Genomic DNA, 25,103 nt, shown 5'->3' on the forward strand with positions numbered 1-25,103 from the left:
TCAGTGCTTACCTGAAGTTCATCGCGTGTACTCCAGTTGACGTAGCATAGCAACAGTACGGGTCACGGGTCGTGACCCGACTGCCGTGCAACCTCCCTATTATCCCTTTATCGGTTGAATTAGAGGGGTGTGTCCAAGTACTGGTGAATGAGTGATTTAGCTGATCATTTTCTAATTGCATCAGGAATAATTGGATAACTTCCAATATCCTTACTATCATTCAACAGCCTGAGATGATGCACAGCCTTTGTTACTAATTCCAATTGTGGCAGAAAGTTAAATTTGAAGGAAAGAAAAGCAAAGAAATTAACTCCCAGTGACCATAACTTTAAATCCTCTGATTTAGGTTAAGTTTCTATTCCCATTCAATATTTCTGTTTTCCCTTTTTAAAAAGCATTGTTGACAATGACTTTGAATAGTTTAGGATGTGTGACACTACAATCTATTATGTAGTAGAAAAATCTGACTCGACCCGAAACAAAAGAGATAACAACAACGTTTCCTAACAAGTACAATTTATTTGAAAACTTTCAGCAAGAATAGTAGCATACATAAAAATCAGTCTTATTCACCACAATTGACTGTCATTGAGTTTGATCAACAGATACTGTAAATATAAAATCTAGATTTTGAAAAAAGATCCATGATCGACTAATGGAAAAAGTCAGGGAATGTGGAATCGGAACGAGCAGCAGAATAGATTGCTAGCCGGCTTCAGGACAGAAAACAAAGAGTGGACATGGGAAGGACAGCTTTTCACAGTGGATGGAGAAAGGTAATGGTGTTTCCTGAGATTAATGCTGGAATCACTATTCACAATTTATATTAATGATTCATACTATAATTTTTATTTTTAATCTACATTTGTAGATTTTTCCAAATTGGAGAGGTACAGTCAATACTGAGGATGACTGCAGCAAATAAGAGAAGTACATTAATAAGTGGACAAATTAAGTACAACATGGAAAAATGAGATGTAGGGAGAATACATTACTTGGCTAACAATGTATAAAGTGAAAACCACATTTCCAAATAAAGTTCATCCAGAATAATACTATGGAGGATAGTTATCTATACAGGTTTAGACAAAATTATCCTTAAACATAGCTGGACACAAGTGGGGTAGAGAACAAAGGGATCTCAGTGTTGCGACTTAGATGAAGTGTTCATCAGCTTTGATGAAAGAATTAAAATAATAAAGAAGCCAGGCTAGACCTATATTGAAACTTAGTTAGATCTTGCTGCCAGTTCTGTTGTCGATTCAGTTGTGTACAGTTCTGGTTGCCTTAATATTACATGGTTAAAATAGGACTGGAGTGGGTACAGCGCCGATTTGAGAATGATTCTAGAAATATACTTCAGGAAAGAACAGACTGCCTCTCATTTTTCTTCATAAAAGACAGTTGAATGGTGACTTGAAAAAGGTATATAAAATTTGGAAAGGGTTTTAAGTGATGTAGAAAGACCATTTTCACTTGTTGAAAAGAACATAACTTGAGTCTATAATTGTAAGAATCATCAAGAAATTCAGTAAGGAATCTAGAAGTAACTTCTTTAAGCAGTGTGATGAGAATGTTATTGATCTGAACGAGAGAGTAGTTGATGCGACTCGTGGAGATTGTATTTAAGGGAAGGTTTGGTAAGAAGGGAATTTTCATGCAAATCAATGTCAAGCTTATAGATCTAGCTTCCTGTATTACCCTTTAGTTTACCTTACAGAATGCCACAAATCAAGCATAGAGGAGCGGCACGGTGCACAACAGTAGAATTGCTGCCTTACAGCGCCAGAGACCCAGGTTCGATCCTGACTGAGTACTCCTGTATGGAGTTTGTACAATCTCGTTCTCCCCTTGACCACGTGGGTTTTCTCCGGGTGTTCCGGTTTCCTCCCACACCGCAAAGACATACAGGTTTGTAGGTTAATTGGCTTTGGTAAAGATTGTCAATTGTCCCTAGTGTGTGGGATAGTGCTAGCATACGTGGATCGCTAGGTCGGCTCGGACTCGATGAACCAAAGGGCGTGTTTCCGCGCTGTGTCCCTAAACTAAAACTTAAGTCTGTATGTTTTAACCATGTTGATTTTTATCGAAACTCATTTTTATTTCTTTGTGCTCTTTAAATTTCTACCATAGTGAAGAGAGAATCATTTGTTGCCCTGGCAGATGTGTTTGGTTACTTGCTTGGCAATCCTTTGTTGTTTATTGCAATATTACTTACTTACATTAGTGCGCTCCATGAGCCCACTCCCAACCTTACTCCATCAACAGAACCTTACACATGCTTGTCTTATGTTTATCCAGTTTGCCTATAAAATCCATTTATGCCATTTTTAAGTCCATATTCCACACAGATGCGATAGCTCTGGAGAGGAATTTCACCAAGTGGCTAGGGATGGAGCATTTCATTTTATGAGATACTGGAGCAGAGAAGGTTATGAGGGAATGTAAATGAGGTATATAAAATTACAAAGGGGTATAGAAAACAAAGGATGCCATATCAGAGATAGATAAAGCTTGGAAAAGATTTAGGATAAGTGATAAGAGTTAGAGGGAATGCGAGGAGAATTATTTTCATACAGAGAGTGATGAGTATCTGGAATACACTTTCCGATAGATTGGTTGAAGCAGACTCACTGACAGTATTTAAGGAGTGTCGAGATGAGGACTTGAATCGCCTAGCTATAGAAGGCTGTGGACCAATGTTGGAAGATGGGATTAATGCACATTGGTCCACACTCGTAAGGCCCGTATCCATGCTGTTTGACTAAGATTCTTAAGCCATACTTGAAAAATTGCTGGAAACACTCAGATTGTCAGGAAAAAGCAGTTAATGTTTCAAATCAATGACAAATTAGCAATTCTGCTGAAAGAATTTTGAAAGCAGTGGTTATGCTAAACTTGTCCCAAATCTTGGTTAGATCACACTTGGAATATTATATGCAGTTCTGATCACCATATTAAAACAAATTGCTCTTGAATTCTATATTTTAACTAAGTATTCTTATATTTACTGCCTTTTTTTTCAAACTTCCCCACAAGTGGAAATATTTTTTCTATAGCTACTGTTATCAGATCTTTTCAAAACCCCAACATGTTGGCTTTCCTGATAAGCATATCATAATCAATGCTAAGAAAATAGACTACATGCAAAAGGAGAGTGAATGATGGAAGAGGGAGAAGAAGACACAGTACAAGAGCCAGCTGGAACAGCTTGATACAACAGTCATAGTCATATGCCAAACTTCAGCATTTCTGCAACCAATTTAAATCAGGCATTATCAGCTTCTGATATAATAAAACAGACAAAGAACTTGGTGTCCTTGGAACAGGCATGTAACAAGTTAGGATCCACAAGGATAATCAAGTTAATCTTGTAGCTCGTGCAAATCACTTTTTGGGTGTTCAAGTGCTTAGTAGAATGAAGCACATGAAGGCAGCACAATATCCATATCAGCTAAGTAACTTGAAACAATGTCTGGAGATTGATAATATACATACATCCCATACATACACTTTATTTGCATACAATAATCTTTTACCATTATGATGTCGGGTTAGGAGTCATCAGAATCTCTATTATATTCTGTTGCAGCACTTTCCAGTGGCTTATCTGAGCAGCAACCCTCTACCCAGTTCTACCCTCACTTTCCATCTTTCCCTTTGTGCTCACCGCTCCACCCCACCCCAAATTTCTATCTATCTCATGAGTGGATATATTCAGTGTTTCCGCACATGCTGCATCTCAAGGAGCGAATTAAAAAGGTTCACAATATTCAGTGAATATATTTTATCCTATGATTTAAATATCTAGATTTTCTAAGTAGGGAAAAGGCTAGCAGCATCCAATAAACCAAGCCCTTATAAGAAAGAAAAGACAAAAAAAAAACGGATTATTTAAACTTTAATTAAAATCATAAAATGCTTAACATATACAGCCAGATTTAGATAGATGGTCTTTCAACAGTGTAGGCACTCCCTAAATCTGCTACAACCTTAATTGCATCCTGCCAATCTCAAAGCCAGTAGTAAAACATTCCCTGCTCTTCTGGAAATAAAGTGTTTTCCTGGGATGTGTGTAATTGAATGCAGTTTAGTTATGTAGCTATAATGTCGATATATTTTAATTTTAATTTTAATGGAGCTGTGTGCCAAATCCAAGAGCCAGTTACAGTAAATAATATATCGCAAATGATACCAGCACTAGTTTTTTTAATTGTTAAAACGGATATAAAGAGACCAAGTTCACACAATGGCACAATAACTCACTCAGAAGAAATGTACCATAGTATAAATGTTCTATGACTACTGTAGATTTTATATTCAAGGATTAAATAAATAACCTACATCCATACAGTGCCTTGCACATCCTCAGGACATCCAAGAGAATTTTATAAGCATTGATTATTTTAAATTGGAGTGATGGTTTACAGCAAATTTGGATTGCTGTTTTTTTTTTAAACCAGAGAGTAAATAAAGTGTAGTTAAAAATTAAAATGTCACTTACTGTCCTAACTTGTATTAAGTTTGGTTCATTCATTACCTAATCTCGCTCCCACTTTAAAAAAACAAGACCCACCACATATTGCCACTCCAGCAGATTATTTAATCTGCACCAGAGATTCTAAATACCCCTCCTGGATGGCCATATGTCTTATATCTGTTTGTGTCTCAAAGTTAAATGTTACTTAAATGTTAATAGTCCTCTGCAGCATCCTGGAATGTTTTACAATGTTAGGCACTACATTGATGAGAAATATGGTAAATGTCATGTCACAGTTGATAATGTAAAATAGCAATACACTGCAATCTATCTTTTTTAGTCAACAGGCTGATTGGTATGTTAGAAAGTTTGATTTGCCTACTTATGCTTGGTTCTTTGAGCCAAAGCTTTCAGATTAGCGGGTGAGCCCCACAAAGTACCAAATATGATCTTTTCATTTTTCAGTGACTCTTCTTGTGACAGTTCTCTCCCTGAAACCACCACATTCTTAATGGCTCTGATAACTTGTGAAGATCCCTTAATGTATTGATTCAGCCAATTCTGAGCTTCTTTAAGGGAACTTTCCTCATCCGAGGATACTAAAATTTCATCAACCAGCCCAATATTCAACGCCGTTGCAGGTTCCACATGTTGGGCACTGCTCAACAGTTTAAGAGCATTCCGATATCCAATCAGTTTAATCAGCCTGGTTGCTCCACCCCATCCTGGTACCAATCCCATAAGCTTGTGAATAAAGCAGATATCACTTCCTGAAGTCATGAGTCTGTTAAAACAAAAGCACACATGAAACATGAGTTAACAAATAACTGTTTGGTACCAAGAGAATTAAAGCAGAAAAAGAATATTTAATGCTACCGAGACATTTCTGAACTATTTTCCTGCTGATGAGACGACAAGATGCTTTTCTACATTAAAAACATAGCTGTAACCCATACATATCAGCAGCCTGCACCATGATACAAAAGCAAACTTTGCAATGAAGCTATTCATTTGATAGAAGTATTATTACGTTTAATACAGCTAATCAACCCATCAGTGCTGATAAAACAGTAATGTAATACAGACAAGTAACTTTATATGATGTTAGTTGAAGGTTAAATGTTCGTCAGAGAACCAGGAATAGCTCTCCTGTCTTTAAAATACCATTGGACTTTTTATATTGTTGAAAATCTAGAGGCAAGCCCATGAGTTTCAAGATGCATGTGAAAGAGTATGCAGTATCAGCGAGTTCGGTATTACAACGCGTGAGTTTGCCCAGGTCATGGGTCATTCGGGGTAAACATTCTCGCCAACTGAGCTACTGTGTGTATACTTTGCGATCAATAATTGTTTTGCCCTGCGTTTCACACGTTTTTTCCAGTTTTGCTTCTTCGAGGTAAGAAAATACTGCTTTCAAAACTATTAACTAGGTGCACTTATGGTTCATTTGTACAAAACTACGATAATTTTGGTGGTTTTATTGGCTTTTCCTTGGTCGCTTGCTGGCCTGCTTCGGTGAGTGAGCGAGATCGTGATGAATGACAACCATTTTTTATTGTTTTGTTTGGAGGGGGGAGGAGAGAATGGCATGAAATGTATGATTTCTATAACTATCAATAGATAATATGAAAAGTATTTGTGGGGTTTTCACCTCTTACTATACTAGTCCACGGCCACGGGCTGTAAGCATGTTTGTTGACTTCTGAAGTAAAGTCGTGTAGTACAAAACTTGGTCATGAGTCTCCTGACTAATCAGTTGATTTGCTACAATTAGCTTAGGGCTAGTCAAGTCGAGGAAGAAGATTAGTTGGGCTAATCACACAGGCCTTCTGATTAATACCTACTGGTGGCTGGTGGCTGCTGCAGCAGAATAAATATTTAACCATGAAGGCAAGCAATCAGTAGGGGCTCTCAGAGGTGGAGAATGAGCTCAGCTCACAGAGACTTAACTGCTACATAAACTTACTATTTTCTTCCACATTTCCACCCTCATAGGAGCCGCTTAGACTAAGCATAATAGTAATCCCGACATAAAGAGTATATTTCAGCATCGGCATGTTGGCACAGGCAAGATTTGCGTTGTGGGGAACCCACCTCAGTGGACGTATCAAAATGTCCTGCATGGCTGCTGTTTTACCCAAGTCACAGGTTTCCCCGCTTTGCCTCGTTGACTTTGGACCTAGTGACCTGCGTTTGGAGATAGATAGGATGCTACATCCCTCCCTCACCCCACAGAGAGCTGTTCACGTTTGCACATGTTTGTGGGGGGGTGGTGTTTGCAGCCTCTCCGGTGGGGATAGTTGCTGCCTGACTTTGGCATTTCAAAATAACTTTTGTGTAAATTAACCTTGTTTCCCCCTCTGGTAGACCATTGATCGAGAGCACTATGCCTTGCAATATCTTCAACTCATTGGGTAACAGTGTTGTCAATAAATATTCTTTATTTAGTAAACCATAGAATCGGAAGAGGACAGATAAGTAGTGTGGGTAATAAAATATAACATGTGCATGAGAAAGTATCCAAGACCGCTCTGAAATTTGTGAAATACATTATTGTTCTTCACCTTGCCAAAGAATATGTTTCAACAGTTTGAAGATGATAAAAAATCTTTGTTTGTACTTTGTTTATCTCGAATGACCTTTGACAAATCCCATGATTCATTGTGCGCGCGAGATACCAAACTCACTTATTCCCTCAGTATCACATTGGAGTATCAGCCAAGACTTTGTGGCCAGGTCTCTGGCCACATAACCCATAACCGTGTGACTCAAACCTGCCACAGCTTCAAACAGAGATGAATCTGCAGTATAAAGAAAGGAATTTAGTTCAAATTCCCCCAATCTGAAATATTTGATGGATGGTCAAGGTAGGGCAGAGGAAAATGGAATAAGAAGTACATGGGCAGCATGAATGATTCATTTCACAGAGGTTAAGACTTCTCCCTTTATTTAATCCAGGAATATCGGAAACACGAGATATTTTATTATATCGGAGATATATTGTGATAAACACAAGCCATATTATGTTATGAACAAACAGGCAATGTTACAATTACATCTTGTTCTGGAGTCACCCCTTTACAGAAAGCAATAGTGAGGGAATAGAGATTAATGAATATATTGTCTGGATAGAATCACTGGTATTGAGGGGAGAGGCTGGACAGTAGTTACTTACTTTAGAATGGGGAACGTTGAGAGTAGATTTGCTTAAGGTGCATCAGATGACGAGATTCAGTGGCGCTGCGGTAGAGTTGCTGCCTTGCAGCGCCAGAGACCCGGGTTCGATCCTGACCATGGGTGTTTGTCTAAATTGAGTTTGTACGTTCTCCCCGTAACCTGCGTGGGTTTCCTCCGTGATCTCCGGTTTCCTCCCACACTCCAAATACGTACAGGTTTGCAGGTTAATTGACTTGGTATAATTGTAAATTGTCCTTGGTGTGTGTACGATCATGTTAGTGTGTGGGGATCGCTGGTCAGTGCTCGGTGGGCCGAAGGGCCTGTTTCCGCACTATCTCTAAGTTAGATAGCAGTCAGACCCAGAGTTAGAGCTACACAGCATAAACAAGCCCTTCAGCCCGCCTTGTCCGTGCAATCCAACTTGCCATTCTGGGCTGTGGCCATTTGCCTCCATTTGGCCCATAGCTTTCTAAATCTTCATACCCATATAAATGTTCAGAAATCTTGTAAAAGTCATAATATCCATTTCCTTAGCATTGTCTAGCAGCTTGTTCTAAATACAGACCAACCACTTTGTGAAAAATTGCCCTTGACGATCCTGTCAATTCTCTCCCCTCTCACTTTAAGCCTATGCCATCTAATGTAATAATTCTCTATTCTAGGGAAAAGATGGAACATTTTCACTTTATACGTGTCCCTCAAGATCTTGTGACAAACAGTAGACCCAGGAAAAAAGCGACTGTAACACACCACTCATCACAGGCATCACATCAGAAAAAAATCTTCCATGACTACCCTTTGACACCTTCTTCCAAGCCAAGTTTGAATTTGATCAGCTAGCTCACCTTGGATTCCTGCAATCAAAACGTTCCAGACAGCCCACCTTGTCAAAGGACTTGCTAAAACCTTTATAGTCAATGTCCACTGCCCTGCCCTCATCCATCCCCTTGATGACCTATTTCCATTAACATTGCAGTCAATAACCAGAAGGTACAAATTCAAGTTGGAATAGCCAGAAGATTGTTTCCCCCCCCCCCATCAAGAGAGCAGCAGATGCCCATTGTCTGCGAAGTAACAATAATGTTATGGACCAAGAGCTGGGGAGATCAGTTTAGCACTTTTCCTAGCTGTTGTGGACTTGAAGAGTCAAATAATCTTTCTCTGGGCTGCAAATAATTATGGTTTTACAAAGAATTGTTAAGGAAAAAGATGTGTGACTGGAAAAGAGCAGGACACAATGAAAAAGAATCATGTGGGAATCAAGAAAGTACTATGAAGCCATTTCAAGCGTGGTGGAAGGGTAAAAGCCCTGTCTCACGGTGCGGGTCCACCCACGGGTGATCCCGAGTTTAAAACAAATCAAACTCGTGGTAATCACGTAGAATTAACTTAGCGGGAACGTCGGAACTCGTAACGCTAACGGCAGGTACTCGGGAAACTTGTTAACTCGTGAAAATCTTTCAACATGATGAAAGATTTCCACGAGTCAAATTTACTCTTGAAGTAAAAATTTTAAACTTTTAAACTCGTTGTAAGAACGTAGTAGCCCGTTAGTTTACCATAGTGACTCGTGAGTCTACCGTGGGCACTCTTTAACTCAGCGGGACAGGCAGTATCTCTGGAGAGAAGGAATGAGTGACGGGATGACGTTTCCAAAATTCTTAGCAGGAAAACCAGAGCAATTCTCGAAGACATGGATTCCATTCATTGATTCATTACAAGGATAGTATGGTGCAACACAACTTCTGAATTAAACCGACTTACGGACTGGGTGATGGGTGGGGAGAGAAATGAAGCAGGTCTATCATCACTTTTTGTGTTTTTTTGCTGTTTTTGTCTTTTTATTTCTTTACGTTTTTCCTATTTCTTTTACTTACCCACTCTTCACCTACACCTATTTGGTAGTTTAGGGGTTCTATTCTTACACATTCACTTTTTCTTTCATTTTCTTTCTTTCTTGCTCTTTCTCCCTTTTTCTATTTCATCTTTGCTAAAATTAAAATTGAAGCTGTACGATAAATGTATTATGTCATATGCCGTGGTTTATACTTTTGTACACTGCTTCTAATTTAAAAAAAATAAAATAAAATAAAAAGTCTACAACTATTCAATTGTAAGTGTTGTTTTAATGCAAATTGTGTAAAAATCCTAATTTGGTTAAAAAGCCACAGTCAGCATGTGTCTTCATAATTCCAACTTTCTGAATATTCCTCAAATTAAAAATGGTCACCAAGTTGAACTGCAACTTTTATGCATATTATAAAATACATTTGGCCACTTCCTTGAAGTTACCAGCAAATAAGTTACAGGTATATTTATTTTCATTTCAAGTAATCAACAGATGAAATACATTAGTGATCTACAACTAACAATAAATAGTGCTCTTGAAGCCAAATACCTCACTGTTCTTATCTAATCAGATAAATACTGTATGCATATTCACAATTTAATAAGCTTGTTCTAAACAAAACTTATAAACATACAATTGGAAAGAAATAACAGTAATGTAACATTTTCTAAACTGCACTTACTTTAGGTGAACAAGAAACTAAACTTTCAACTCTGTCCTAAATTTGGAAAGGTAGCTACTATGTCTGTACTATGCTGTTAAGATATCACAACAATATATAATACGGCATTGCTGTTTGTTGTACAGCAATTGGATCCCATGTGTTACATAATTCTATTGCAAATTCTCATGATTCAATACTTGAAGCTACACCATGCCCAGCTGCTGTGATTTTAATGAAAGATCAATTTTGCTTTTCAGTAACTATATTTACTTAACTATGGTACAAGCATAAACATATTCACTGCTAGATTTAATTTGCTATAAATCAATTAGATTTCTGTGCAGTAAACTACTCACTGTTTTGCATGTACAACTGTTCATTTTACTGGCGAGCCTTTCCACTGAGGTGATAAACAATGACAAATTTACAAACTAGTGAAATCTTTCACTTGGTCAAGTCTGTACCATTCTCTGCATCTCCTTGCCACCAAAAAACACAAACTATCTGGATAACCTAAACGAACTAGAAAAAGAAAGTGTTTAAAATAAATAATTCTACAAATACTTTTATTGAGCAATGTAAGATGGATTTTCTATCTAATTCTGCCCAAGTTTTCTTTTTTTCTAAAACCATAAAAAATCCTCTGAAAGTAATAATTAGTCAGTGAAGGAAATCAAAAGATTACAGAGTCGCCCCTGTCCCACTGGAGACTTTGCGCCCCACCCAATGTTTCCGTGCGGTTCCCGGAGGTTACAGGTAGTGGAAGCAGGTAGGGAGACTGACAAAAACCTCCGGGAACCGCACGGAAACCTTGGGTGGGGCACAAAGTCTCCAGAAGTTTCCGTTCAGGTTTCCTAAGTGGGACGGGCAAAACTAGAGGTTGTAGACTCAAGGTGAAAGGGGAAATATTTAAAGGAGATCTGAGAGGCATGTTTTTCCATACAGATGGTGGTGGGTATGCAGAGTAAATTGCCAGAGGAGGTAGTAGAGGTGGGGACAATCACAAAGTTTAAAAAGCATTTGCACAGGAACACAGGTTGGAATAGCGATTAATAAAGATCGGCATCTTGGTTGACATGGATGATTCGGGGCAAAGGACCAGACATGCTATATGACTCGATAGAGACATCAACGTGACATTTTTATTTATATCTCAAAATGCCACAAAACGCTTTATAATCAATTAATCCTTTTTTTGTCAATGGGATTTTTGATGACCACTTTAGAGAACAGTCAGAGACTTGGTTTAAAATTTCATGCAAAAGTTCTGGCAGACTGCATTGGAGCCTCAGTCAAGTTTTACTTCTGCTCAAATTTCAGGGATACAAATTGCATCCATATGACACAGGCAAAAGAACTAATCAACAAACTGGCACACTTAATTTAAAAAAACCTGTTGTGCAGTCAGTGCTTGCAATTCAACATGGATGCATTTGATGCAGTTTAGAACAAACAAAAACAAAATCACCGATTTTATTTTGTTGCCTAAAAATGGTTTGCTATACCAAAGCATATCTTCCTTTCGATCCCCTAAATATCCTCTTTTTTGCAACTCTTCTTTTCTCCCTATAATTCTTTAATCCAAAATGCTTATCATAAAGATCTACAATTGGCAAGCAAGGCGGCAGCACTTTTTATAGAAAATGTCTGAAATTTTAAATTCAAAACATTCTTTCGAATTTGCAACCTTTACCAGATCCAAGTATAAAAACAGTCACCAAGAATGGTCTAGTTTCCAGCAAATGTTATCTGCTGCTTTCCATGTGATCAAAACTAGAAGTCAACACAAATATTTTTCACATTTCTGACAATGAACAAGACTTTTGACAATGATTGAAGGAAATCTTCATTGAAATCTGGATTTACTGAGTAGAATAAACATTATAAATTAACTCTAGTTTATGCTAAACATATTTGAGTAACATTCTGTTATCCAAAGTTATTAATGTGGAATGCCACCAAGTTTGAAATACAATTAGGTTGCTTTGTATGTTCTTTTCATGGTGGCAATATTTAAAAACATTTTTTGCTAATTACCTGAAATCACATGCTGTAGTAACTTCTGCTCCTCCTCCCAACGCCCTCCCTTGGACTAAAGCAACACTGATCAGAGGTAGTCTGCACTGGGAATGTTAGAAAAGTTAATAGACTTCTGAACCAGTCCAAAATTAACTAAACACATACAAATACACTTTCCATCGTGCAATAATTTAACTTCTGCTTAAGGTAACAGGATAAATGACTACAGAAATATAACCATGGCCATGAAAAATCAATTTCAAGTTAATTCACAATTACACCCGAGAGCCCTGCTCTCATCTGGAAATAAATAAAAATCAGGTAGGTAAACCGAATAGATACTGTATTGCATGGGACCATAGGGGATATAGGCATCACAGTATCTACACCATGCCCACCTCATTAATACCAACTTTATCTACACTACTTAAACCAAAGTAGGCAACAAAAACTGGCTTGTTTGATTAAAAAGCTTGTAGAATTCAAATTCATCCTACAGTATATATTTAAAACAAAATAGCTACAATGATGGAATATAAAACAGAATTTAAACATCAACCAGACTCCATTAATTGTGTTATTTTGTAATTATATATTTGTACCTCAGTAGCCTTGTCAAGGTGTTCTGCATAAACATGCACATCTTCAATCCATCCTGGAAGGAAAATACAAAAGCTATAATTTCTAATTGATACTGCAATGAGAGTTTTGTTAGGTCTTATTGATGTTTAATTTCTTTGCTTGTGTCTTTTTTATAATTTCACTAAAATGTCAACAAATTAATACGTAAACTCCTTAAATATGTAAGGAGATAGCAGATATTAGTAGTAAGCACAAGGTAGTGATTGTGGGAGATTTCAACTTTCCACACATAGACTGGGAAACACATTCTGTAAATGGGCTGGATGGTTTGGAGTTTGTAAAATGTGTGCAGGATAGTTTTTTGCAGCAATACATAGAGGTACCTACTAGAGGAGGGGCAGTGCTGGACCTCCTGTTAGGAAATGAGACGGGACAGGTGGCGGAGGTATGCGTTGGGGAGCACTTCGGGTCCAGTGATCACAATACCATTAGTTTCAATATAATTATGGAGAAGGTCAGAACTGGACCTAGGGTTGAGATTTTTGATTGGAGAAAGGCTAACTTTGATGAGATGCGAGATGATTTAAAAGGAGTGGACTGGGACATTTTGTTTTATGGGAAAGATGTAGAAGAGAAATGGTGGACATTTAAAGGGGAAATTTTAAGAGTACAGAATCTTTATGTTCCTGTTCGGTTGAAAGGAAACAGTAAAAATTGGAAAGAGCCCTGGTTTTCAAGGGAAATTGGACATCTTGTTCGGAAAAAGAGGGAGATCTACAATAATTATAGGCAGCATGAAGTAAATGAGGTGCTTGAGGAGTATAAGGAATGTAAAAAGAATCTTAAGAAAGAAATTAGAAAAGCTAAAAGAAGATATGAGGTTGCTTTGGCAAGTAAGGTGAAAGTAAATCCAAAGGGTTTCTACAGCTATATTAATAGCAAAAGGATAACGAGGGAAAAAATTGGTCCATTGGAGAAACAGAGTGGGCAGCTATCTGCAGAGCCAAAAGAGATGGGGGAGATATTGAACAATTTCTTTTCTTCGGTATTCACCAAGGAGAAGGATATTGAATTATGTGAGGTAAGGGAAACTAGTAGAGTAGTTATGGATACTATGAGTTTCAAAGTAAAAGAAGTACTGACACTTTTGAAAAATATAAAAGTGGATAAGTCTCCAGGTCCTGACAGGATATTCCCTAGGACATTGAGGGAAGTTAGTGTAGAAATAGCCGGGGCTATGACAGAAATATTTCAAATGTCATTAGAAACGGGAATAGTCCCCGAGGATTGGCGTACTGCGCATGTTGTTCCATTGTTTAAAAAGGGTTCTAAGAGTAAACCTAGCAATTATAGACCTGTTAGTTTGACTTCAGTGGTGGGCAAATTAATGGAAAAGATACTTAAAGATAATATATATAAGCATCTGGATAATCAGGGTCTGATTAGGAACAGTCAACATGGATTTGTGCCTGGAAGGTCATGTTTGACTAATCTTCTTGAATTTTTTGAAGAGGTTACTAGGGAAATTGACGAGGGTAAAGCAGTGGATGTTGTCTATATGGACTTTAGTAAGGCCTTTGACAAGGTTCCTCATGGAAGGTTGGTTAAGAAGGTTAAACTGTTGGGTATAAATGCAGGAATAGCAAGATGGATTCAGCAGTGGCTGAATGGGAGAAGCCAGAGGGTAATGGTGGATGGCTGTTTGTCGGGTTGGAGGCAGGTGACTAGTGGGGTGCCTCAGGGATCTGTGTTGGGTCCTTTGTTGTTTGTCATGTACATCAATGATCTGGATGAAGGGGTGGTAAATTGGATTAGTAAGTATGCAGATGATACCAAGATAGGGGGTGTTGTGGATAATGAAGAAGATTTCCAAAGTCTAGAGTGATTTAGGCCATTTGGAAAAATGGGCTGAAAGATGGCAGATGGAGTTTAATGCTGATAAATGTGAGGTGTTACACCTTGGCAGGACAAATCTAAATAGGACGTACATGATAAATGGTAGGGAATTGAAGAATACAGTTGAACAGAGGGATCTGGGAATAACTGTGCATAGTTCCTTGAAGGTGGAATCTCATATAGATAGGGTGGTAAAGAAAGCTTTTGGTATGCTAGCCTTTATAAATCAGAGCATTGAGTATAGAAGCTGGGATGTAATGTTAAAATTGTACAAGGCATTGGTGAGACCAAATCTGGAGTATGGTGTACAATTTTGGTCGCCCAATTATAGGAAGGATGTCAACAAAATAGAGAGAGTACAGAGGAGATTTACTAGAATGTTGCCTGGGTTTCAACAACTAAGTTACAGAGATAGGTTGAATAAGTTAGGTCTTTATTCTCTGGAGCGCAGAAGGTTAAGGGGGGACTTGATAGAGGTCTTTAAAATGATGAGAGGGATAGACAGAGTTGATGTGATCAAGCTTTTCCCTTTGAGAATAGGGAAGATTCAAACCAGAGGACATGACTTCAGAATTAAGGGACAGAAGTTTAGGGGTAACATGAGGGGGAACTTCTTTACTCAGAGAGTGGTAGCGGTGTGGAATGAGCTTCCAGTGGAAGTGGTGGCGGCAGGTTCGTTGGTATCATTTAAGAATAAATTGGATAGGCATATGGATGAGAAGGGAATGGAGGGTTATGGTATGAGTGCAGGCAGGTGGGACTAAGGGAAAAAAAAAAAAATTGTTCGGCGCGGACTTGTAGGGCCGAGATGGCCTGTTTCCGTGCTGTAATTGTTATATGGTTATATGGTTAATACAACTAAAGATTATGAAATGTGCAGGTCAGAAATGTATAACATTAAAATAAAATTAAATCAAATGTAAATTTTTGTCCATATCCTTTCCGATTCCCTGCATTTGCACAATGTGATGAAAGATTACCAGAGTGCAGAGATGTTATTCAGTCATTGCTAAATATAATGGGGGGGGAGAGCATATTTATCATAGAAATTGTATGATATAAACTGATTTTATGCATGACATTTGTCTACAAAACATTTGAAAAATATCTTGAAACATTACATTCCCCAGTCAAGAAAGAGAGACCTATAAGTATGGACAGGCAGCACACTCATTGCCTTTACTTTCAACCACTCCCATGTAAGTAATTGGGAGTGAACTAATAATGAGTCTGAAGTGCCATTCACTTACCTCCGGATTTAATATTGCTTTTACTGCTCTTAGATCAGAGCCAGAACAAAACGTATTATTTGCACCTCGTAAGATGAGACCTTTCCCATCAGTCCAATGCTCCAGCTCTTCTACCTTATCCCGGAAATCCAACATCATTGTCCCTTGTAAAAGAAAACAGAGCCTTTTAAAAACAAATTAAAATTGTGCCAAAAACATATCTATTGAGCATTAGAATCAGATGCATACAGCATAGAAACAGGCCCTTCGGTGCGTGCTGACCAAGATGCCCATCTAAGTTAGTCCCATTTGCCCATATTTGACCCATATCCCACCAAACTGTTCATACATATCGCAATGTACCTTTTCAAATGTCTTTTCAATTTTATCGTACGTGCCTCTACCACTTCCTCTGACTGTTTGTTCCATGTATGTATCAACCTGCGTGAAAAGTTGCCACTCAGTTTCTTATTAGGTCTTTCCACTCTCACCTTAAACCTATGCCCTTTCGTTCCCGATTCTCAAACCCCAGGGAAAAAAAGACTGTACATTCGCCCCATCTGACCCCACATGATTTTATACACGTCTGTAAGATCACCAATCAGTCTCCAATGTTCCAAGAAAAAGTCCTAGCCTCCTCAATCACTCACTCTAACCCAGTCCCTCAAGTCCTCGTAACCTAATCATGAATCTTTTCTACACGCATTCCCCATTAAAGGCATTTTTTCTATGCCAGGGTGACCAAAAATTGAACACAATACTTCAAGTCGGGCTTCACCAATGACTTGAACTGTAACATAATGTCCCACCTTCCATGCTCAGTGCCCTGACTGATGAAGTCCAGTAAGTCAGGTCTTCTTTACCTGGGACACCACTTTCAGATAATTATGTTCTTGTACTGCTAGGTTCCTATTATATAACACTCTCCAGAGTCCTACTCTCTGTGATAGTTTGAGTTGTACACAGGTTTGAAGTCCTACCCTGGTTTTTACTCTATAGAGCTAGATTAATGCATTCAAAATCTCCAGTCAACATTACTTCTACCATCTTGAAACTGCCTTGACAATAAGATGACCCAGACTATCAGAAGACAGTGTACATATACATGTAATTGGATGGATCAGTCAACATCACAGACCTAATGTTTATTATTTATTCTGAAATTGTGCCTCAGGTCTTAAACTCTTCAGCTAGAGGAAATAAGCTTCCCTGTCCAGCCTATTAAACGCTTTAAGAACTTTGTAAGACTTAATGAGATATTCTCTCATTCTAAATTCGAAAGCACAGTCCCAGTCTTCACAATCTTTCATCATACAGCAAACCTGCCTTCTCTGTCATGTGCCAAGTGAATCTCTACCACTATCTCCTCTTGGTGACTACATCTTTTCTTAAGGGAAGCAAAACCATACATAAAACTGTGTGCAATGTCATCAAGGGTCTTTACGACTACAATAAGACTCTCCTATAACAACATTAAAACCCTCACAAATATGGCCCAACGTAAATCGGCACATGTGATCACCCGTAAGTTGCACCTTCTCCCTCCCCCCATGGTTAAATACGAGGTTGAATTTGCTGCACTGTAATCCAGGAACGATTCCAGCATGTGTAGAACTTTGGAAGATGATAACCAGAGTATTCAGGATCTATGAACCAATCTCCTTAGAATTCTTGGATGTAGATCATTGGATCCTTAGGATTTATCAGGTTTCAACCTCACCAAGTTTTCTAGTATTTGTTTGGACTGATACTTACCTTTCCAGTTACTCGTTCTCACCAGTCCCTTGATTCTCTTAATCTATCTGGTAGGTTTTTGTGTATCTTCTTCACTGAAGACAGACACAAACTACTCTGCTTTTATTCTCCTTTACAAAGTCTCCCCTCAGTCACCACTTGCCCTAATGACATTTTTCCTTTTTCCATACCTACAGACGTTCTTACAGTTTATTGTGCCTTTATTTTATTTTCTTTACTAATTTCTTGGCCCTCCCTTGCCGACGTAAAATGTTCCAAAACTTCAGCACTATGGCCATTTCTGGCAACCGTATCAGCCTCTTTTTAAAAAAAAACTATTTGTACTTTCTATTGACAACCATAGATGAATTATTTTACCTTTTGAGCCTTAGTGCCGTCGATAAATCTTATTTTTGCAACACATGGATTATTTCTTTAAGTGCCAATCAATGCCCATCCACCACCAAATCCTGGCATCACATCACTCCAGTCCTCAAAAAACTTCACTGGCTTCCCGTCTCCCACCGGATCACCTACAAAATCCTGGTCCTCACCTACAAAGCCCTCCACCATCTGGCCCCCACATATCTCATTGACCTCCTCTCCCCCTACCAACCCTCACGGTCCCTCAGATCCACATCAGCCGGTCTCCTCTCCATCCACAAGTCCAACCTCCGCAGTTTTGGGGACAGAGCCTTCTCCAGGGCAGCTCCCAGGCTCTGGAACTCCCTCCCCCAACTGATCCGCAATTCCGTGTCCCTCCCCATCTTCCAGTCCCGCCTCAAGACCCATCTCTTCACCTCTGCCTATCCTTAGCCCCACGTCCCCGTCCCTTTTCATCTGTGCATTAATTGCCTCATGCTGTGTTTTGTATTGAATTCTGTCTTTACTTTGTGTACTAGTCATGTCTCTACTATTTATTTTATTCCCCTTACATGTTTTTCCTATACATGCTCAATTTTTGTAAGGTGTCCTTGAGACTCTTGAAAGGCGCCCATAAATAAAATGTATTATTATTATTATTATTATACCTTTCAATGTACTGTCCTGATCAACTATTGCTGACTCACTCTCAAAGTTTTCTTTATTTAGATATATGACCGAAACTATGCTTTGAACTACACTTTCACTCTCAGTGTAAACTTCTGCCATTTTATGGACACACTTCCACAAAGCCCTCTTCACAAAAGGTTTATTACTCCTTTGCGGCAGAAAAGGAGATCCAATACAGTCTTTGGTGACCTGAAATTGAAGAATTCAAAATTTATATCATTGGGTTGTAAGCTACCCAAGCGGAATATGAGGTTCTGTTCCTCCGGTTTGCGTGTAGACTCAGCCTCACTCTGGCAACGGAGGCATTGAAATGGTTAGCAACCAGTAGATCCAGGAGGTCTTGGTGGACCGAGCACAAATGTTTGGCGAAACGAGTCGCGAGACTACTCTTAGACTCAACAATGTACAAGCCGCCACATCAGTTACATGTAGGAAGGATCTGCAGATGCTGATTTAAACCGTAGACACAAAAAACTGGAGTAACTCAGCGGAACAAGCAGCATCACTGGAGAGAAGGAATGGGTGACAATTCCAGGTCGAGACCTTTCTTCCGAAGGATTCTCTCCACAACTGTTAGCCAGCAGATAGTATGTTTTGGCCCATTAACATCCACCTCATTAAGCTACAGGATTGGGGATTTCACATTCTATTGAATTATATGCAGTGGATCACTCTTTGAACATTTCTCTTTGCATTTTGATACAACCTGTAAGGAGACCTCACCACAGATAATAGGAACCAAGAACAATTTTCTAAGAAAGAGATGAGGAGCCTGTCCTCTATTTCAGAAAATAACAGCATCATACCTGAAAATGCATTCATTCGCTCGGGGTTGTTTATGATCATGGTGGCAATCCCGTTTTGGTCTTTCTGCAAATCAATACTCCCACCATGGAGCTGCTCGAGTTTTTCCTTGATATCATCTTCATTCACTCTGTACACAGATGTATATGTAGACAAACTTCTCTGTGGTAGTATTCGGTTTCTCAGGCTGCGAAGCACACACTTGTAGACGCGGAGCATAGCTATTTCCACTCAACACTGAAAATAAGTAAATAATAAAGGCAGTTTTTTTTGCCATAAAATCACCCCTATTCCCCCCTCCTTTTTCTGTTCTCTATTCAACAAATTGTAGTCTAAAAAAAATCACCCATTTTACAAATCACCCAGTTTAGTTTATTGTACCAAAATACAGTGAAAAAGCATTTGTTTGCTTAAGGGCCTGTCCCACTTGGGCCGTCACTTACGCGACAGGCCGATAGTGACGGTCCGCGACAGTCGCGCGCGTCATCATGCGTCCGCATAGCCGTCTGGAGCGTGTGATGTCATTTGAAGATGGACACAAAATGCTGGAGTAACTCAGCGAGACCAGCAGCATCTCTGGAGAGAAGGAATGGGTGATGTTCCGGGTCGAGACTCTTCTTTAGTCTGAAAGAAGGGTCTTGACCAGAAACATCACCCATTCCTTCTCTCCAGAGATGCTGCCGGTCCCGCTGAGTTACTCCAGCATTTTGTGTCTATCTCCAATCGTCTTGGTCCCGCTCTGGGAGTAGGGGTGGGAGCGGATCCGGATCCGCAACGGCCGTGAATCCCAGGCCGAGCTCAGCAATCGTTTGCCTGCTTCTGCTGCTGTTGGAGGTGAGACGTTGCGTCGTGCCGGGGTCTTGGGCCTGTCCCACTTTAGCCGTCAGTTTCGCGACAGGCCGGTGGCGCGCAAAGACTTAGTGCAGGACGAAGTCCACACTCCTCCACGCCACTCCACACTCCTCCACACCACGCCATACACCCGTTCCCACGCTTCCCACACGCTAGCCATGTGCTACCCACATGCTAGCAGATCGCGTAAATGGCGTGCGAAAGACAGCCAAATGGGACAGGCCCTTTACTATCCAGTCAAAGAAAAGATTATACATGAATACAATCAAGATGTGCGCAGATAATGGATAAAGGGTACAACATTTAGTGCAAAGTATTAATATTGACGAGTCTGACGAAAGAAAATTCAAAGGTCTCCAATAAGGTAGATAGGATGTCGATTAAAGGACCATTCAGTTGCCTGATAACAGTTGGGAAGACACTGTTCCTGAAACTGAAAGTATGTTTCAAACATCTGTATCTCCTGTTTGATGAGAAAGGGAAGAAGCGGTGGTGAAAGGGGTGAGACAATTGTAGAAACAAAGAACTACATGGAACTACAAAGAACACTGCTGGTTTATACCGAAGATAGACACAAAGTGCTGGAATAAGTCAGCGGATCAGGCAGCATCTCTGGAGAAAAGGGATGAGTGACATTTTATGTCGGGACCATTCTTCAGACGATTGTGCTGGCAGCCTTGTGAGGCAGTATGAAATGTAGATGTGGTCAATGGAAGGAAGGTTGATTTGTGTGATGGTCTGGGCTACATCCACAATTCTCTGCCTCTTCCTATGGTCTTGGATAGATTTTGTTCGACTTTAGATAGACACAAAAAGCTGTAGTAACTCAGCGGGACAGGCAGCATCTCTGGAGGGAAGGAATGGGTGACTGAGTCTGAAGAAGGGTCTCGATCCGAAACGTCACCCATTCTTTCTCCCCAGAGATGCTGCCTGTCCCGCTGAGTTACTCTAGCTTTTTGTGTTTATCTTCGGTTTAAACAAGCATCTGCAGTTCCTACCTACACATTTTGTTCAAATTTAGTTCTGCTTAGAATGGATGGGTCGTGCATTTTTGCAATTATCCTACTTACACCAAAATTTAAGAATATTTGGCATCTACAATTTCTCAGGAGCAACTGACCTCTTAAAATGATTTTCAAGCCAAGCATATAAAATTGTTTTCCATGTTTGCCACTTAGACTATCACGTAATATTAGAAATTCATTGTCCAACAAGCTGCACAGCAGAAGAGATACAAACCAGTATCCCATACATAAATGCTAAATAAACAAGCTTAACCTCTAATTTGAACAAGAATGCTGCTAGTTGAAACTGCGTAGTAACTTTTCATCAACTATGGTTCATTTTTACTGTATTTTGCTGAACAAAATCACAGAAAAACTTTGGGAAACCTTGTTAAGTGACAATGCAGTCAATGAGCTTTGGAATGAAAGGTAATATTTTCACCCACTTCGTGCTTACTCTGAATGATCTACAGTGTAATAAGTTATACAGATCACTGGAGTTTGTCTGGAATTCCCCACGGGAGAATTCTGACTATTGGTTTCCATTAAGAACCCCAACAAAACTTTTCACATCAGGCAAACTCATTATTTGAAAAGCAAAATTTTGAAGATAGACACAAAAAGCTGGAGTAACTCAGCGGGACAGGCAGCATCTCTGGAGAGAAGGAATGGGTGACGTTTCTAGTTTCTACAATCTGAAGAAGGGTCTCGACCCAAAACATCACAGATTCCTTCTCTCCAGAGATGCGGCCTGTCCCGCTGAGTTACTCCAGCTTTTTGTGTATATCTTTGGTTTAAATCTGCAGTTCCTTCCAAAGCAAAATTATTGGATCTGTTAAAAATATGAAAAATTGGAGATGCTGGGTATACTCAGTTTGGTAGCATCTGAGGAGTGGGAAATAAGTTAATATTTCAAGTCGATTTAAAAAGAAAAATCTCTAATTAGGAACTTTGAGCTATCAAATGTGTTTGATGTTGTACATAAGAGGGAGGGGAGTAGTGAAGAAATGGAATGTCAGAAATATGGTAGAACCCAAGAGACTGAATGATACCAGTGGTAGAATACTGAAGGATCGCTAATTGCAGTTGACCTTTTTGGTGGAGATGTAAACACAAGATGTAAATATCAATGAATAAAGATAGAGAAAAAATTATTGGAACCATGAGAAACAAAGAACTGGAAATCTGAAGTAAAATAGAATACGCAGGAAATACCTTTTGAGTCAGCCAGCATTTGTGGTTAGTGTCATTCTAAATAATGGTTATTTAAAATGATTGAATTCAGTGTTAACTCCTTAAGGCTCTAACATAGCAATTCAGTTTTCTTTAAAAAAAAACACATATTGGGTTATTGAAAAAGTGTAAGAGTCAAATGATAGATCAGAGTTGGAGTAGGATGGAATATTAAAGTTACAGGTAAGAGGTAGCTCAGTCTTCTGTCGACTGGACAGAAGTGCTCTGCCAAGTAGTTGCTCAGTTTACATTCGGTATCTCCGATTTCAAGGACACCATGTCATGAGCAATGTCATAATCCACTAAATTGAAAAAAGTGCACATAAATTGCTGCTGTGCCTGGAAGAAGGCATAGCAAGAAGGCGAGGACAAAGAAAATCCCAACCCGCTCCGATTGGGGAACAAAAAGCAGGAGAGAACAAATGTGCCAGAAAGAGAGATGGGGTTTAGAACCTTGCAAATTACAGTAACAAGAAAAGCACAGTTAAGGACAAAAAAGTCATCTCAGTGGCAGTGGTGTGGAAACTCTTGTAACACAGGCAGAAACACTGGAAGAATGAAATTGAAGTTCTCATGGAAACAAGGCGAGAAGAGGTGTAGTCAGGACAGTTCTTGAAATGCACGGTTTGCAAATGATATTGGTTGCAAACCTTTCCTCTGAGAATTCAAATAAAGGGAATAGTCAAAGATGAACCACATGAAAGTTGCTCTAAGTTGGAAACTAGCAGCCAACTTGATGAAACTTGAGAAGTCGAAACAAGGAACTGCAGATGCTCATCTACAAAAAAAATTGTTACCTCCCAATGATGAGTCTTGACCTCTCCACTCGCCTTACCCATTCCAATCTCACCCTCTCTGAATGCACGGCCCTCCCGCTCACTTAGCAACAATCCCAACATTGTTATTAAACCCGCCGATAAGGGAGATGCCGTTGTAGTCTGGCAAGCTGACCTCTATCTACCGTGTTGAGGCCAGGCACCAGCTCTCAGACACCTCCTCATGCCTACACCTTGACCATGACCACACAGATGAAAATTGAAGATTGCCATTCAGCCAATCTTCTATCCATGCTAGTTATTTCCCTCTAATACCATGGGCTCTCATCTTGTTTAGCAGCCTCAAGTGCAGCAACTTATCAAAAGCCTTGTCGAACCTCAGTCTATTTATAAAAAACCTTGTATCTATCTATCACTAATCAGGCCTTGCCCTGCCTCTCCGCTCTTCCAGACCCCCCCCCCCCCCCCCCCCACCCAAATTCAGTCTAAATCAGGGTCCCAACCCAAATCTTCACAAAACCATGAGAATCTCTGGACAAACTCCAGAGATGTCACCGACCCATTGAGTTACTCCATTACTTTGTCTTTTTTTGATGAAACGAGTTTTGGACAAGGACAGGAAGCAGTACCAACAGTCATCGTGTACCCAATAACAAATGGGCCCAAGTTGAATTGAACAAATACATACTAATAAAATAAGTTCCCTATATCCCATCAAAAAAGACAGGGTTGCTTTAACCTACCAGGGTTTCTATAACTATGGCTTTCACTAGATCTTCAACTTAGAGAAAGTGAGTGGTTTGAAAGTATAAGCTGTTCAATATCAGAACGTCAAGTTGGAGGGGAAAACTGACTGCATCTGCTTAGGGAAGACCATTCATACCATCCTGATGTGGATGGGCATTGTTTGACTTGATTACAATGTCCTCAAACCAATATAAAACATTTTCTTTAAATGTAGGAAATGAAAATAGTGACTTTAAGAAAAAACTTTTATTCAATAAAGTTATTTTTAAGGTTGCGTTTATACCACAACTTTGGCACAATAATTATTATTCAGAGATAGCTTTAGAACACATGGCACGTGTATTAAATGTTCCCGTGGGTATTTATTTTATAATGGAATATCAATGCTGAAATGAGAGTTTTCTTTAACATTTGTATTGCGCGAATATCCAAAATGTAATTGCTGGGAGTGACACTAAACAAGTGACACAAGAGTTCTGCACTATTGCAGAACTCTTGCATATTATTACGCTATTGCATATATTCTTGGCATTGTAATCCAGACAGACTGTTCGGACGGGATGTAGTTTCAAATGCTGCTAGGCCTTGAATCGCGTAGTAAACACGGGGAGGTGTTTGCGTCCATGTAAATAACAGCTGTCTATAAAGGGCGGTGCAAACTCTTACCGTGCGTTTTTTTTTCACCCTTAGTCACAGCAGATACAGCACAAGGACATTCAAGGATCACACCAGGACACCACCTTTCCTCAGGCACCCGGACCCGGCAAGGTTATGCCAGAGTGCCGCTGGGGGATTTAAACTCATCTGTTCAAACACAGCAAAGTTTAAATGGCACCTTCTCTTTGTCAAACGGCCAGATGTTGCACAAAGACAATATGCTCCTCCTACAATTCTCCGTCGGTTGATATTGAAATGTGCTCTCGTTTTGCATTGTTTGCAGACGGCCACGGCCAGCTGCAGTCAGAGATTGGGGCGGCAGCCGGAAGCCTCCGGTCTAATGAGAC

General features: G+C 39.5%; 1 protein-coding gene across 1 annotated transcript; it reads right to left on the minus strand.

Annotated features, from left to right (window-relative positions):
* Window positions 1-499: 499 nt before the first annotated feature.
* On the minus strand, window positions 500-25,103 carry echdc1 (ethylmalonyl-CoA decarboxylase 1). Its single transcript, XM_033021224.1, has 6 exons — window positions 24,766-25,103; window positions 19,490-19,724; window positions 15,918-16,060; window positions 12,792-12,844; window positions 12,208-12,288; window positions 500-5,264 (listed from the first exon to the last, which is right to left on the minus strand). Exons 2-6 carry the CDS (start codon window positions 19,704-19,706, stop codon window positions 4,859-4,861), a joined length of 900 nt encoding a protein of 299 aa, XP_032877115.1. The 5' UTR covers window positions 19,707-19,724; window positions 24,766-25,103; the 3' UTR covers window positions 500-4,858.

The sequence above is a fragment of the Amblyraja radiata genome, chromosome 5, assembly GCF_010909765.2.
Source record: "Amblyraja radiata isolate CabotCenter1 chromosome 5, sAmbRad1.1.pri, whole genome shotgun sequence".
Classification (NCBI taxonomy): domain Eukaryota; kingdom Metazoa; phylum Chordata; class Chondrichthyes; order Rajiformes; family Rajidae; genus Amblyraja; species Amblyraja radiata.